The 16,644-nt window shown below is 36.4% G+C and overlaps 1 protein-coding gene across 1 annotated transcript in view; it reads right to left on the bottom strand.

Annotated features, from left to right (window-relative positions):
- Positions 1-16,644, bottom strand: part of nek9 (NIMA related kinase 9) — a 60,094-nt gene that overhangs the window by 31,126 nt on the left and 12,324 nt on the right. The window contains exons 5-11 of the mRNA XM_079633029.1: positions 14,534-14,639; positions 9,448-9,579; positions 9,256-9,366; positions 9,096-9,160; positions 7,894-7,944; positions 7,592-7,784; positions 3,191-3,335 (exon numbers count right to left, since the gene is read on the bottom strand). Of these exons, the coding sequence (XP_079489155.1) occupies positions 3,191-3,335; positions 7,592-7,784; positions 7,894-7,944; positions 9,096-9,160; positions 9,256-9,366; positions 9,448-9,579; positions 14,534-14,639 (803 nt within the window). The remainder of the gene's footprint in view (positions 1-3,190; positions 3,336-7,591; positions 7,785-7,893; positions 7,945-9,095; positions 9,161-9,255; positions 9,367-9,447; positions 9,580-14,533; positions 14,640-16,644) is intronic.

Below are 16,644 nucleotides of genomic sequence, written 5' to 3'. Positions count from 1 at the left end.
ATAAAGTGTCCGATAGAAGTAGGCAAAAGGGGCTCAGTGTGCGTTCGAAGGCTATATTCAAGACATACCGGAGAAACGCAAGCAACAACAAGATCCAAATAGAGGCAAAAGCATAACGCATGAACCACCGCATCATATCCTAATGGAGACGGAGGCTGGGACTCACAATATCAGGAGCAACACTGTTCATGCAGAGCTGGGTCTCTATTCACTTCTATAATCGTTATTACAAAGCAAACGGACTACGCGAGTATAAAGTTGTGTTTATTAGCAGCGTGTGCTAGCGTATCAACAATTAGGGGAGAGAACCGAAATCATGACCTAAACCAGCATAAAACTGTCTAACTAGTATAACTTCACAGTAAGGTTAAAAGCTAAATGAATCTTATAGACAAAAGTGTGTTGTTGATCTTGAGGGGTTTCGCTGACTGAGGACGTCCACACAGTTTAATCCAAAGACGACACTTGTCAGGATTTGACTTCGGTTTTGGGAAGGGAAAAAACGGACACCCCTCCAACCTCTCTGGGAAACGCGTATCTGTGTTACAAACGCCCCAGGCACAACGCTTAACCATATTTCTGATAAAACTACGACGGTAATAGCCTGCCGAGACCAAACATATGAGACGCCGGTGTTAAAGTCAATGGAGCGCCGTGAAGAAGTGTCGGACCCTCTGTGGAGCTCGTTCTTGGCTGCGCTGTGATTGGTCAATCTACATTCTAGGGCGTGGCTTAGCCAAAGGCGAATTGGATAACAGCAGCTTTAAAACCATGTCACGCAGCTGATTATTTTTCTCTCCTCATCAGCATCTCACTCTTTTTCTCTTGCTCTGTCTCTTCCCCTACTAGAGCTGAGCTTTGCCTGCAGGCTTTTCATTTTTGTCTGTCAGTGAAGAAAGTAAACTCAGGGTCAACTGATGATCGGTTGATTTCTGAATCATTTGTTCATTTACTGAAAGCGACTAGGAAAGCTAGGTAACTAAGTTCATTAAATTAATTCACAATATGCACACATTCATTATTGATCTTATGCCTAACACAGGGCTATAGACCGACCAGTAGATAATTTGTCAGTACCTGCTCTCTCCTCATCTCCATCACTCTTTCTTTTTCTCTCAGTCTCCTTTCTCGCTCGGTCTCTTCCCCTCCTAAAGCTGAACTTTTTTACTTCTCAATATGTACACATTCATTATTAATCTTGTGCCTAACATGATGAAAACGGCTTTGTTAATGCGTCTTGTCCCCTCACAATGACAGTAAACTAATTATACATTACATGAGTCACGTTACATAGGCCTATATTTTCAAAATTAGACAAAAGTTTATTCGTTTGCCTGATTATTTTTGTCATTCGTTTAACATTTATGACCTAAAAAAACTGTCAAATATGAACTGTTTAGTTTAGCTACTTACATCTTATCTCGCACTTGACCGTAAACTGAAGCGTCGAGTCGCTCTTCCTACTTTGATTTAATTAGTCATCTCTAATATTCTGACATTGACGAGCAGTGACAGACCAATGAGGCTCAGATGAACACACACACACACACACACACACACACACACCCTGTCCTCTGTTTCTGACGTGCTCTCTGCTCGGCGACTGGAAGAACGCGCTAAATCTGATTATAACAAGACTGAAGCGAACACGAATTTGTGTAGCCTACACTTAATCACAAAAGGCTGAAGCCCCCCTAAAAACGGCTGGACACAGAACTCATCAGTGTGTTGTGCTGTTGTTTAGTGTGTTTTTGGATTGTTCTGCTGATGAAACACAGAAAAAATCTCTTTCAAAGAAGTTTCAGTAGATAAGAAATCCTTGCACAGAAGAAGTGATTGCACCTCATGCGTTCTGGGCATCGAAACCTCCACCTGACAGGTTCGGGCTTGCTGCGTATAACAATGTGCCACAGACCTGACAGAAGAAACACGTTTGCCATATCACAGGGAAGAACAAAATGGCAGACCGATGTTTCATCCGATCCTGGCTAAAATATCCACGGATTTGGCATGACATAAAGAATCCATAGACAGCAAATTCATGAGCAAAAATTCTCAGCTCTCACGACCTGTAGGTGGCGCTGTTCCCAAATTTTACACGTACCCTCAGATTACGGCTTCGGTGAAGCATACCAAGTATTGTTTTCGACTGATCAAAGTTTTGCCGATATATACAGCCTATGAACCAATTTTGGGTCAACATTGTTGTGTTCGGGTCATTTTGACCCAGAGATGAGTTTCCCATAGCCGAAAATGCTAGTTAATGTTATTGCATTGGACTTTACTCACCCAGAGTCTAACAACTTCCCACAGGGTTTTCAACACAGCACAAGGGTTACGTTTGCAACATCATAACTTTTGAACAAATATGAATTAAAAACATCTGTACAGTCATTTCTATAAGGCTCTGTCTGAAGATCATTTGAGCCAATTTACATAATAATGATGGAAGTGTAGCCAATGTGATCCGCATGAGAGGAATCAGGTGTAGTACGCTTCATTTATCTGGAACATAGGGTTCAAACGTATGACCGTTTGAAAAGTTAATCTTTGAACTTGTGGTGGCGCTATAGAGTTGGTCCTAGAGACGACAACGTTGGTCAGATTACTATTCATTACCATCACTACAAGTGTGCCAATTCTCATTATTTTCTCATGTTACGTTCATAGACTCCCATTGGGGAGGAATAATAATGAAGTAAACTGACCATCATTATTAAAATAACTGAATATGAAAAGCTGAATTTTCAGCATCATTACTCCAGTCTTCAGTGTCACATGATGCTTTAGAAATAATAATATGATGATTTGCTGCTCAAGAAACATTTGTGATTATTATCGATGTTGAAAACAGTTGTGCTGCTTCATATTTTTGTGGAAACCGTCATACATTTTATTTTTCAGGATTTATTGATAAATAGAAAGTTCAAAAGAAAAGCTTTTATTTGAAATATAAATATTTTGCTACATTATAAATGTCATTACTGTCACGTTTGATCAATTTAATATATCCTAGCTGAATAAATTGATTAATTTCTTTCCGTGACCCCAAACCTGTGACAGCAACGGTCCTCTGAGAGAGTGTGTGTTGCGCTCACCGGTGACGGGTCCTCTGAGATGTGAGAGTGTGTGTGTTGCGCTCACCGGTGACGGGTCCTCTGAGATGTGAGAGTGTGTGTGTTGCGCTCACCGGTGACGCAGGCGGTGAAGTCGGCCCCGCAGGACACCTGACGGATGGCTTTGCCCTGCAGACGCTCCACGCGCCGGGGCTGGCGGTACGAGGCCTGGTCTCCGTGACCCAGCTGACCCACCATCTTAGCTCCTCCCTGAACACTCTGCGCACACACACACACACACACACACACACACACACACACACGATCAGATCCCAACACTCTTCGTTCCCAGCACTCAACAGGCCGTCAATCTGTTTCTTAGTTTTGCATTTCATTTTCAGATTTTTTATTTGCTGTTGTTTGTTTTCATTTCTACTTTATTCTGCTCTGATTTTTAGCTCCATTTTATTTAATTGTTTCTTTATTTTGAATGAATGGGATTGGGACTCAAACCACTGTTATTTCAGTATCATTGAAATACTATTATAGTTTTTATAAATAGTTTAACCCTTTAGAACCGAATGCAACAGAGAGATTTGAAGCGCGGCGGGTTAGAGTGTTCTGGATTGCATAAAATAATAAAAGACACAAACAAATAAATGATGACAGAAGTGGTAGACAGCAGAAGAGGGGATTGGGATGATTCTTAATGAAACTTGGGAGGCGGATGGCCGTTACTTTTTCACGTATCTTTACATGTGGTGTGTGCATGTGTGTGTGCCTAATATGAATGGACGCATTTGTATGTGTGCGATGTGTATGAAAAAAAGTGTCCTAAATGAAAACTGTGCAACCCAATGTCACAAAAAAGACTTGTATAGTTGTATTATACTTCATTTTTCAACTTTAAAGTGTTAGTTTCTTTTGTTCGTGATTTTTCTGTTTTTTTCTAAATAAAAATCGCAAAATGTATTCTCGTTTTTTTTATTTTAGTATATTTAAATTCTATTTACAAACTCACCACACACAATAATGGTCAATAACTGTAGTTTGTTGAAAGCTAATCTTTTTCTGAAAAAGATGACACCTGGCACATGAAGATAGCACATTGTTTTATAATTTTACAGTCAAAACATCTAAATATGTGAAAAACACCCATTTTAGCTTCAGGTTCTAAAGGGTTACATTTTTTTTTGTATATATAGTTTTATGTTTAGTTATTTTAGTACATAAAGTTAAAATAAATTAACTTGCTGGAAAAAATAAGACATTTTTACATTTTATTTCATTTAACGTTTATTTTATTTTTAAAATAATTTTTTAATAGTTTTAGTGTACTGCAATACTACATGAAGTAGGAGTCGGTAACTAGAACTATAATACTCAGAGATATTTAGTTTCACTTGCTAATAAGCTGCTCAGTAAAAAATAAAGAGCTTAACCCTTAAATGCGTTTAAGTTTCGTGGATCATTTTTGCATATTCAGGTGTTCAGCGACCCGGATCTGTCAATATATCTGACACGGATCACTCTGACTGACGCAGTATAAAACTCTCCGGATGCTTTAATGAAGGCATGAATGCAATTACAACGCCATATATAATGTTATGAGATAATGTTAGTTAAAATAAAATAAAAATTCAATAGGGAAATACGAAACCGAAGTGATATTTTAGTTTGAAATAAACTAAAACTGCCAGTAGGTGGCGTTCGTCACTGTCTGGAGTGAGTCACTGAGTAATGAAGCAAGCGGCTGTATGAACGATTCACTGAATCATTGACTCTTCGATTCGTTCACAGACACTGCTGTGCTGAGTTCTGCGGTGGCTCTCGCTTTAATTATATTTATATTATATCTTTTTTTTATTAATTATATTCGCCGCAAAATACAGCAAACAATACTGTTTAATATCTATGTCACTTTATGTAGAACGGTTGCATCAAATCAATGTCTCATTAGTAATCGAGTGGATATTCGGGAAAAAAATGCATTCTTGCTAGAATAACATCAAACATTAAAAACAAGAACTCACACAGGACACGCTTCTGTATCTCAGAGAGTGTGGGTCTTACATCTGTGCACAGTCCGTGTGAGTAAGTGCTAAACCCTCACTAGTAGAAGTGTGTATAGTCGAGAGCGGCAGTAATGTAGCGTGATTTGCTACGGCATCATGTGTGTGGATGAAAAGAGGAGGTCTTCTGATTGGATGTCATTAGCGCTGTAACGGTACGCGATATAGATAGGCCTACGGTGACGCATTATTTTTCTCTCTCTTTCACGCAGGTCATGTTTTGAAAGACTATGTCATGTAGCTTAGGCTACTAATGTAGCTCTCCAAGCTACTATGCTCTCCACAGAACATAAAATATTCATTCGTTCGCATTTATGAGGAAAAAACAATGTTATGGACGTGACAGTTCTCGGACTGCTTTAAAACTTTCAGAGACTTCAAACAGAAAGCACAAAGCCTTTCTTTAAAGTGAATTTCGTCTTGTATTAATTGTATCTTAATTTTAATCAATGTTTCATCAACCAATTGCCTGGATTTAATACATAATAAGTAAAGCAGACTAGATATCACGACACGGAGGCGCCGGCGCATCAACTGGAGCTTGTCTCATAAACTCAGCACAGCCTACTTGCCTCACAGACCTGAGAAATGCATCTATTATCTACAGAACGCTTGAGATCATACTTTTAAACAGAACAATTCAAAACGAAAGAAAACTATGTAATCCGAAATGCGCGTTCACTACTGCGAATATCGCGAGTCAGCATCGTCAACTTCATCTTTGCAGCCGACACAGAAAACACTAGTTTATTAATAAACAATTAAAATGTCCCCTTGCTATATTTGACATATTCATAATCATTACTTTTACCGGTTCTTTGACAGCTTTTAGGTGCTTTATTGGCAGCGCCACCCTTACAACATAAACGCGTCACCACTGCATCAGCACCGAAAACACGATTGGATTTTTTATTATCCAATAAAAAAAAATCGTGATACGAACCGAATCGTGGGTCAAAAATCGTGATACGAACCGAATCGTGGGTCAAAAATCGTGATACGAACCGAATCGTGGGTTTGCTGTATCGTTACAGCCCTAGATGTCATGCATTTACGGCATATTGTCTGTTAGAAATACATGCACCGTTTTAATGTTATTCTAAGGTGGGACAGAATTAAAGGGGTCATGACATGAGAAACCAAATTTGCCTTGATCTTTTGGTATATAAGAGGTCTTTGTACCATTAAAACGTCCTGCAAGTTTCATAGCTTAAGACTTCCTCCCCATTATAAACGAATCATTTATTTAATCAAGCTCTAAATACAGCTCGTTCTGGATCCATGGTAAGAAGTGACGTCACGGTACGAAGTGACGTACCAGCGTTTGCATATAGACAGACCGCCTCCAGGCACAAGACAACTACGCTTTAAGCGCAAGACAACTACGCTCACTTCGTATCGTTGTCACGCCCGCGCGCCGCGCGCCTCACAAGTGTTCAGTCGACGGACAGCGAGTGGGTCTGTGTACAGGGAAATGACGATGCCGCAGATGTGCTGTTCCTGCTGTGGACAAACAACATCTGTGAATACGCTGCGAAAGATCCAGTCGTCAGGGAAAAATGGATGCACTTTATTTTTTGCGGACGTCCCAGTCACGGCAGTGTTAGTTTAAGCGTTTGTTCTATACATTTGAAGGATGACTGTTTTGAGAACAAATCCCAAAATGATGCTGGCTTTGCCAGAAAACTGTTGCTCAAAGATAAGTCCGTGCCGACTATTCTGGGCTCAACAACGACGACGCAAACTGTAAGTAATGTATTTAAAACTTTAAACTACTTTTTAAATACGCTGATCCGCACAGGTTCTGGCTGGGGGCGTTAATAATTGATGCATAGGCACTGACGTTAGCCAATCATAACAGTGGGCGTTAACACTGAACTCTTAAAGGGGAAACACCCCCAGAACAGACTGTGAATCAGAGGATGAGAAACAGGGAAAAGGTCATAAATCACTACATTTTAAAAGTTTTTTGTAAAAAAAACTATAGTAATACTATATTTGCACCTAAGGGAACATAATAATAAAATAAAAAACCCATGTCATGACCCCTTTAAAAGAACAGCAAAACTCAGCAGAACCAGAAACACCAGCGATTTCAAACCGTTGATCTGATTGGTTACAAGGTAGTGTGTGACGTCAGAAACACCAGCGATTTCAAACCGTGTTTTTGAGACTGTCTTTGGTTCACTGCAGTTTTAAGCAGAAAATACTCAGCAATGCTGTCCACTTATGAACTTACACATGGTGTGTGTTAAAGCAGATTAATAACACCACATAGACACATAAACTACATTAAAAGCTGGATTTACCCTAACCGCTTTTTGATTTTAACCCTAGTCAGTCTGGGAAACTTTAATCAACACCACAGGTCCAGCTATTTATGTATTTGATAAGCAGGCATTATGATGCACTAAAGCACCGGGTTATTATCAGGGCTGCCACAACTGGTTTAGAGAAGCTTACGGCCCACGTGTACAGCTCCTTCTCGACAGTGACCACTGCGAAGTGTGTTTCTCCAGCGCAGACGTGCTGAGCGATGCTGCCGCCCTTAAACATGTCCAGCTTCTGCGGGGTGAACTTCCCCCCGCCCCAGAAGTACACCTCCCGCGAGCGCGTCGTCACCACCGCCACCGACGTCTCCGTCGCCGCGCTCAGCCTGGGACAACAGCAGCGACACACTCATTAGCAGACGCACTGTCAGATGAGGAGAGCAAGACTGCAGCTGCAGAGAGAGCAAAGGCTGCTGGGAATGAGGAGTCACTTACTTGGGTTTCCTGCTGGCGGAGTTGAGCATCTCAACCCTGTCCTCCAGCTCTCTGAACACACACACACACACACACACATCCTCAATCACTGCAAAACTCACAGCTCAACAACACACAATCACATTCAATATAAATTAAAGTAAATGAATACAATATAAATAAAAAAACAGAATAAACAAATCAAATAAATTATATATATATATATATATTGTATTATTATTATTTTTTTTAGACTAAATAAATATTATAAATAAAAATAATTGTTTTGAATAAATAATTAAAATAAACAAAATAAATACAATTAAACTTACAATAAATCAACAAAAAAGAAAAATAGTAAAATTATAAAAATGTAATAAATAAATAATTTAAATACATTTCATATAAAAAAATTATATATACAGTATATATATATATATATTTTTTTTTTTTTTTTACATAAATAAAATATTTAAATAAATGTATCTAAATAAATACAATAAAAATAGAAATGCAAATAAAAATGTAATAAATAAAATAAACAAAAATATTAAAATGAATACATTTCAACTTAAAAATACAATAAATCAACAAATGACAAAAAAATAAAAAATAATAAAATAATAAAAATGTAATAAATAATTTAAATACAATTCATATAAATAAATAAATAAAAATGTAAATAAGTGTAAAATAAATAGACAAACAAATTAATAAATGAAATCACAATAAATAAAATAAATAAATACATTTAATTAAATAAATATCACCTTCGGGAATAATAGGAATTATTACAAAATAAAATAAAAATAAATACAATATAAATGGTAATAAATCAAATAGAGTAAACAAATAAACATTAAACAATAAACAAATAAAACCAAAAAAAATAAAATATAAAAATGATAAATACAATATAAATAAAAACAGAATAAACAAATATTAAATATTAAAATACAATAAAAATTTAATACAAATGAATAAATAAAGAAAATGAACTTATTTTTTTTATATATATATATATATATAAATAAATAATTAAAATAAAATTAATATAAATGAATAAAAAAGAAATGTAACTAAATAAATAAATAAATGCAAAAAAACCAAAAACTTTTCACTACTAAACTTTGGGAATAATTAGAATTACAAGAAAATCCTCTCGGAGTCTCGGATTGCGAGCGTAATGTGTTTAAAGTGAAACGTGCGCTGGATTGACTCACGCTCGGACTCGAGAGATGACGGGCCGCTCTAAAATCTGCTCCGCCGTCGGCCTTTTCTCAGGGTCCTTTAACATCGACACACACACACACACACACACACATCATGACATCACTACAGGTATGATTGACAGGCACAGTGAGCCGTGGCACTTCCAGCTACCTGATCTAAGCACTCGTACACCATCTTGATGAGGTCAGACTCGTAAATGTCCGAGTTGATGTCCATCGTCCAGTTGCCCTGCACGATCTTCACACACAGGTTCAGGGGATTCTGGGAAACACATCATCGGGTGTGTGATTGAGTGGTGTCCAGTCTAACGGAGGAGTGTGAGTGCATGTGTGGGGCGGTTACCGTGGCATCAAAGGTCCTGTTGAGGGTCAGCACCTCGAACAACACACAGCCCATCGCCCAGATGTCGGATTTAAAGTTGTACTTGACCCCCTGACACAGCTCAGGAGACATGTAGTACGGAGTCCCGACACACTGGCGAACACAAGACATCAGAAGAAGAACAACACACGCTTTATATGTGACTATTTATGTCCTCATTTATTATTAATAGTTTTTATTCTTGCATTGTCTCCTCGTTTTGTATTGCTATTGTGCTTTTTATTGACCAAGCTGCTTATACACTCGAGTTTCTAATGTTTTATTGGTTAATGTTTTTATCTTGACCGTAAAAATTTAAAACTGTGTATGGAATGACAATTAAAAAAAACTTGAAACTTAAAGAAGTATTTGTCATTGTTAGTTAATGTTAACAAATGGAACATTATTGTAAAGTGTCACCCACAAAATATTTCAAATTTTTTACCACTTTATTTTGATTGTTTCTCTATTAAAATTATGGATTTATTTTAATTTAGCACTTTTATGACTTAATATTTAACCCTAACCGTTTTTGTTTTGTTTTTTTAACCCTACACTGCAAAACTCTTTGAAACATATTTCTAAAAAATATGTCCTGGTTTTTTTTGCTATGAAAGATAAAAATTCTTATAATATTGTGACCCGCTCCGGCGAAATGAGTCGGAAGTCGTTGCTCCATTTTAAGATATGGGCCGATTATGTGGAAAAATTTCCACAATTTCAAATTTCAAATTTCATAATTTCAAAGAACAGACATTCAAAAATAATCTCCCAAAGTTTCGTAGTCCAGATAATTGAGTAAAAGTATTTAAATGACTATTAAAGTTTACAAAATGTTACTGAATTCGCTGGAAATGAACATTGTTTTCTCATCTCCTCTGAGCGTGTCCCGGTCTCCCCCTAAACCTCACTATCTCTGCTCTCCAAATATGGTGTTACACGTTGTATAGAACCAATCAAAAAGCTTAGAAATACACAAACGCTGATCATTTGTCGAAGGGAAGCCCCACTTCGACTGGCCGGCACGCGATTGGTCCAGCCAGACTCGCAGCGCTCTGTGTAAACAAGCTCAAGATCTCCTCAGAAAGATTAAATATCATTACTTCGAGAAATGTCGTGTTATATATTAATGTCTTTGGTCAAATTAAGCTGTAAAATAAATAGTTTATCCCTTTAAATGCAATGGATTTTGAAAGATATCAACAAAAAAACGGGCAAAAAACTTTAAAAGCGATTTTCTCAGGTTTTCAATCGGAAAAAGAGGACAGACCATAATTCAAATGTGTATATCTTTACAACCATATCTTGACTAGGATATCATTTGAAAGCTTATGGTCTCCTCTTTCCATTAATACCAATTACCATTTTGAAATTTGGGTCACTGTGTCATTTTGCACACTAGACTGTAAACCTTAATTTAAGAAGATTGGTGTTCTTCAGTCTTGCCAAGTGAATTTTAGCTCATTTTGATGTAGATTTGACCAGAAAGTGACAACTATAAAGCGCACGTTTTTGAACATGTTGTTGTGCTATTTTTAAGAATAATATCACCCCTAAAAATTATAATTTCAAATTCAAAATTTCAATTTTCTTAATCAAACTTAATTAAGAAAGGTCCTTTTTTTTACACTTCAAAAAAATGTCCTTCTTGAAACAAGCAAGATGCACTTAAATGTATGTAAAGTGTACTAAAAGTATTAATTTATTGTGCTGTTTTCAGAATTTTCATATATCAGGTTATTGTGTATCTTAAATATTTTAAATAAGCTGAATTTAAAGGCTATGTTGCAGGTTAGAGTACCCAGTGAGCCAATGTATAGAAAAATAATGTAGGAAGTATATTTAAATATGAACATATACTTATAAAACGCTATTTAGGCTTCTGGAGTCGTTTTTGTGAGAAAATTTTACTTCCGCGTTTGAAAACCGCCAAACCGGAAGTGACGTATCATGAGGCAGAGCGGTCAAAGTAAACAATAGGAAAGCAATGGATCGCAATGACAGATCGGACGCTGAGGAAATTCTAGCCTAAATGTTTACTCGTATGACGGACCTCAGCCATATAATTATGTGCCTAATATGAAGCCAAGATAGTAGACAGGCCAGGATTAGACTGAACAACGGTCAGAGGAGACGCATTGAGCTGTGGTGTGAGGAGAACAGGGCAGGGGTCTCGATGAGAGAACAGTGTTACTAGCTTAGATTTATTCACGTTAGCCGACGATATGTATAACACTATGCTCAGATCACAATATTGTACAGATTATTATCATGTATCAGGCAAAAGTAAAGCTATTATTTAGACCCTTACCTGCATGTGTTGTGTATGTCAGCCATTAGGAGACAGTTTCCAGAGGAAGAAGGACTTTATAAAGGCTTTGAATGGCCCCATTTGGTGACAATGAATACAAAAATAATCACAATCACAACTGTCTTACTGTATAAAAACTTTATATGTAGAAACAGCCAACACATACATTAAAATTCGGAGTACAGATTGGAAATGAACTTAATATATTATATTTAGGCTATAATAAGTGTCGGCTGCAGACTAATAACAAACACATAAATGCATTAGGCTACATTACAAGTTTATGTAGGATATGTTAATTAAATTAAGACAAGGCACATTAAGACAGGTAGGCTACATGTAGCTTATGCATTTTGTAAAACAGAAGTACAATAAGGCCCTGTCCCATTTCTCCCCCCTTAAAACTTCCACTTGGTTTTAAGTGCCCTCAGAAGTAAGTCCCCTCAACGAGGGAAGTGGAGTTGAAGATCTTTCCCTATGAAATGGGACACCACTATATGCAAATTAGCGCGGCAAACGAGGGAAACTCTGATCTCTGACTCTGACGGATCCGTGACCGTCATGTTTCCCGCCCGCGGCCGAAACACAATCTGACGGCGGACCGGGCGACCCGATGAAGGAGCCGGGACAGTGTGCACATATCGCCGTCATCATATAACTCCATGTCGCCGAGATTAAATAAACACAAGATTTTGACGCGTATCCGAGAGTGGAGTGTGAGCGCGCACTGCATGGCACGGGCGCGAACACTAATCAACAGTGAAACAATTTAAAATACTCTATAATTTCTGGTCATACAGAAAATAATAATACATTATTCGCAACTACTTTTATTTGTGTAAACTCGGAATAACAAGAAAGCGTTGTGCTTTTGTCAAATAAAATAAAACAATCAGCCGCGCTTTCATGATCTCCGTGAACTGGAGCGCGAGAACTGAAACTAAATATGTAGGCTAAAGCTTGAAATGTCCACTTCAAAACGAACAAATTCGAATCGAAAGCTAATACATTCTGATTATGTAATCCGTATGAAAGGTGCATTTCTCTCTAAAAGCGCACCCGCTTAACAGCGGAGATGGAGATATGTTTTTAACCGACACTGATTTAGAAAACAATAGTTTATTAATGAACAATTAAAATGCCTCGTTATTTTTTCAGACACATTTATTATTAAATCACCTATAAATCACCTTTCTGTAGGCTGTGGTTCCAGAGACATATGGCTCTTCTCATTCAGTACTGCGGGAATAATATCATTTCCAGGTTCTAATTTTGTCTCAGAAAAATAAATCAACAACAACAAAATCTATATTAATTTGTGAATATTTTAAATGTTTAATTAAGGGGCAACAAGTAGCCTAATAAACAAAAATTCGTCAATATTAATTTTTTTGCGCAGCATTTGGTGTAGCCTAGCCTACAGTTCAAATTAAAATTTTGCCTTTTAAAAATACAACAACCGTTTTTGTTTTGTAATTACGGGTTAAAAATATTTTTGTTCTCTCTGTTTTGTAATTTAGTCAACTTTATAGATTTCAACCATATTATTCCTTCTTGAGTCTTTTTAACAAGAATTTAGATTAATGTATGAATTGAATAGTGATTGTGTGACCTATGATGAGGGAACAACCAGTGATACCCTTGGTAGTAGGCCTACCATCAAATGATGCCTATAGCGATGTCATCAGGATACACATACAGCGGTAGGCAGTGGCCCACCTTACCGGGTGACCACGTCGTGGTTCACCAGAATTTATAGTTTACCCACCTCTTTTTTTACCACTACACCTCTGACCACGACGATGATTAATTGAAATACAATAACCACCGAAAACACACTGAATCACGACCGCTCCAACTGAATACCAACGTACTCTGCACTGAGCGAACGCACAACGCAGAGCCCAGCGGCAAACGACTACCTCATGTGACGTAATATGACGCGATGGTGAAAAAAAGCGGTTTTTCAACACGGTCAAGGAAACGGTCACGTTTTCTACTAAATTTGTGCCCTTATGTCTTGCAAAACGATTTTAAATCCTGCATTTACTTTTCATATGGTATTTTCATACAAGGTTATATATTAATTTTGAAAAAAAAAAAACCTGCAAGATGGCCTTTAAGGTTAATAAATATTCTAGTTAATTCAATCTTCACTAAAATTACTTCTTATTTAGTGCTTATAAAAACTCAAAACTGCAGAGTTTTAAGACCTAACAGTATTTTTATCGACTGGATTTAAAATAAAATATTCTAGTTTTAATGCAATTTTCACAATTTATTTATTATTCAATTCTTATAAAAAGTAAAAATTGCAGTTAAGCATTTTTGTCTAGTTTTATTTATTTATTTATTTATTTATTGTATATACAGCTTGATGGTCATTATGATGAAATAAAGCACACAGAACTGGACCAGGGTTATTATTATATTAATATAATAATTATATTACTAAAATAACTGATATAAAATATAATATAATATATTTAAAAAAAACTTATTTTATGTCAGCTAGTTATCAAGGCAACATTTTTAATAACAGGGGCAGGGCTAAATGACATTTAAAAAAAATAAAAATTGGAAAATATATAAAAATAAAGAACCTCAATGAGAGTAAAATAAGTCATTGTCCTTCACACAGACCTCATGATGTGAGTTATTAGAGTGCAGAGATGCTGTTCAGATCATAAACCAGCTGACCGGACCAATTACCACAATATAATAATATAATAACCCTGCATCATTGAGCAAACTCACGGTTTCCGCCATGGGGTCATTCAAGTCCAGCTTCTTGGCCAGCCCATAATCCCCCAGCTTGATCAGGTTGGTTTTAGTGAGGAAGATGTTCAGCGATTTGATGTCCCTACACACACACACACACACACACACACACACACACACACACACACACACCAAGTATTCATCAATATAGTCATAATAAACAATATAACTAGAAAAATAAAAGACCGTCTGTTTTCTAATTTTGTTTTTGTTGTAAGCGTATAGGGTCGCTAGTACGGAAGAGGATTAGGGCCAAGCAATAATAAAAAAATAAAACCATCTCGAGATTAAACTCATTACATTTTGAGAAAAAAAAGTCGAAATAAAACATTGAGAATAAACTCATTCAATTTTGAGAATAAAGTCGCTGTGTTTCAAGAAAAAACTTCGAGAAAAAAAGTCTAATAAAATGTTGAGACTAAACTCATTAAATTTACAACGACTCACAATGACAATTATTCTCAACATTGTTTTTCGACTTTTTTCTCTAAATTTAATCTCGCATTATAATGACTTTAATCTCAAGATGGTTTTATTTCTTGGCCCTAATCCTCTTCAGTACGCTAGTGACCCGAGGTGTGTAAGTATATTTATTTATACACAGCAATAATTGACTCAATAAGTGCAATTCAGCTTTATTCCTCAAGGTGGCGATGTCTGATACCCAATGATGACGTGACGTTTCACTCATAGGTACAGCCGGCAGAAAACAGGAATCATCAGCAAAACCTGAAATGACTGGTTTTATCTCAATCAGATATTAGTGTCACTGATGGCGGACCTGGTGACGAAGCTGTCGGCGATCCGAATATTGATCTTGAAGACGTTAAAAGCGCTAGTTTTGCGAACATGGTTGTGATGATGAATATGAGCAGATGCTGAATGTTCTGGGAAATGAGCTTGATGAGGACAGAGATGGGAAAAGCTCTAATTGAACACTTTGAAGATGGAAAAGGCAACGAAATACGCTTTATTTTATTATTTTGTAAATGTTGCTCTAATATCAGGAGTTTTATACCATAGCGACATCTTGAGATCCAGCCGTGTTAAATATTGATCCGGGTCGCTAAAGACCCACATATGTAATAATGACTGGTAAAACATTCATGCATTTAAAATATTATATATTTATATTATATATTATATATATATATAATATAACATTGTTTGTAATTTGCTTTAATTGTAATACAGACCGTTTACTTGCAGGGCCATTAACCGGTTCAAGGAACGAAAAACAAAAACAAAAGAAATTAATACGAAAACTGTAACCAGTATTTTGACCAGGTGCTCTTTGGCAATTTTCGACCAAAAAATTTGACATTTGTTTTTTTTAGACTTTTTCTTCAAACTTGGTAAAGGTTTTGGCACTTGCTGTGTGAACACAAAAATAAATCATGGACATGATTGGAACAGGTTAAATGGTCCTGAAATAACAGTCACACTTGTGCTCCTCGCGGTCAGAAATGAGCGCATTGTAAATGGATGAGAGTTTTCTCTAGTGGAAGCGTTTGGTACTGCAGCCGAACAACATCTCACTGAAAGCTCATTTACTGAGATATCAAACTCACATTTTGAACACAACTTGTTTATATGTATAGCTTTGATTTTCTCACAGTTTTAGAGTAAAACATGTTTTTGAAAATGTATATGTATTTTTGCAAATTTTTCATAACAATAAAGTAAAATTCTGTAACTTTCTTTTAAGTTCACTTTAAAATTAAAATAAAAAAATAAAGTCTATTGCTCTAAAGCAGGGGTTCTCAAAGTCTACATTCAAAGGTCCAAATCTGAATTTTCATCAATGTCAAAGGTCCGGAAATAATTGGTTATTACAAAACTTGTTTTTAATAAACATGCATAACAAATTAACACAAAGATTTTTTTAAATAAATTTCTTTTTGCATTTAAAGATACATTAATAACAAGTGCAAAAATGGCAAAACACTTAGTTTAAGGGTCAGTATTTTTGTGTTTTTTTTTTCAAAATAAGAGAGCCCTGGTAAGACCGTTTCGGTTCTCTACTTTTAATGAAGATGATTGTTTGTGCATTAAGGCGAGACACGGCAGGCAAAAACATAGTTTTT

The sequence above is a fragment of the Phoxinus phoxinus genome, assembly GCF_949152265.1.
Source record: "Phoxinus phoxinus genome assembly, chromosome: 13".
Lineage (NCBI taxonomy): Eukaryota > Metazoa > Chordata > Actinopteri > Cypriniformes > Leuciscidae > Phoxinus > Phoxinus phoxinus.
Note: the sequence above shows the minus strand (reverse complement) of the source record. Positions and strands in the feature narration are given on the sequence as shown.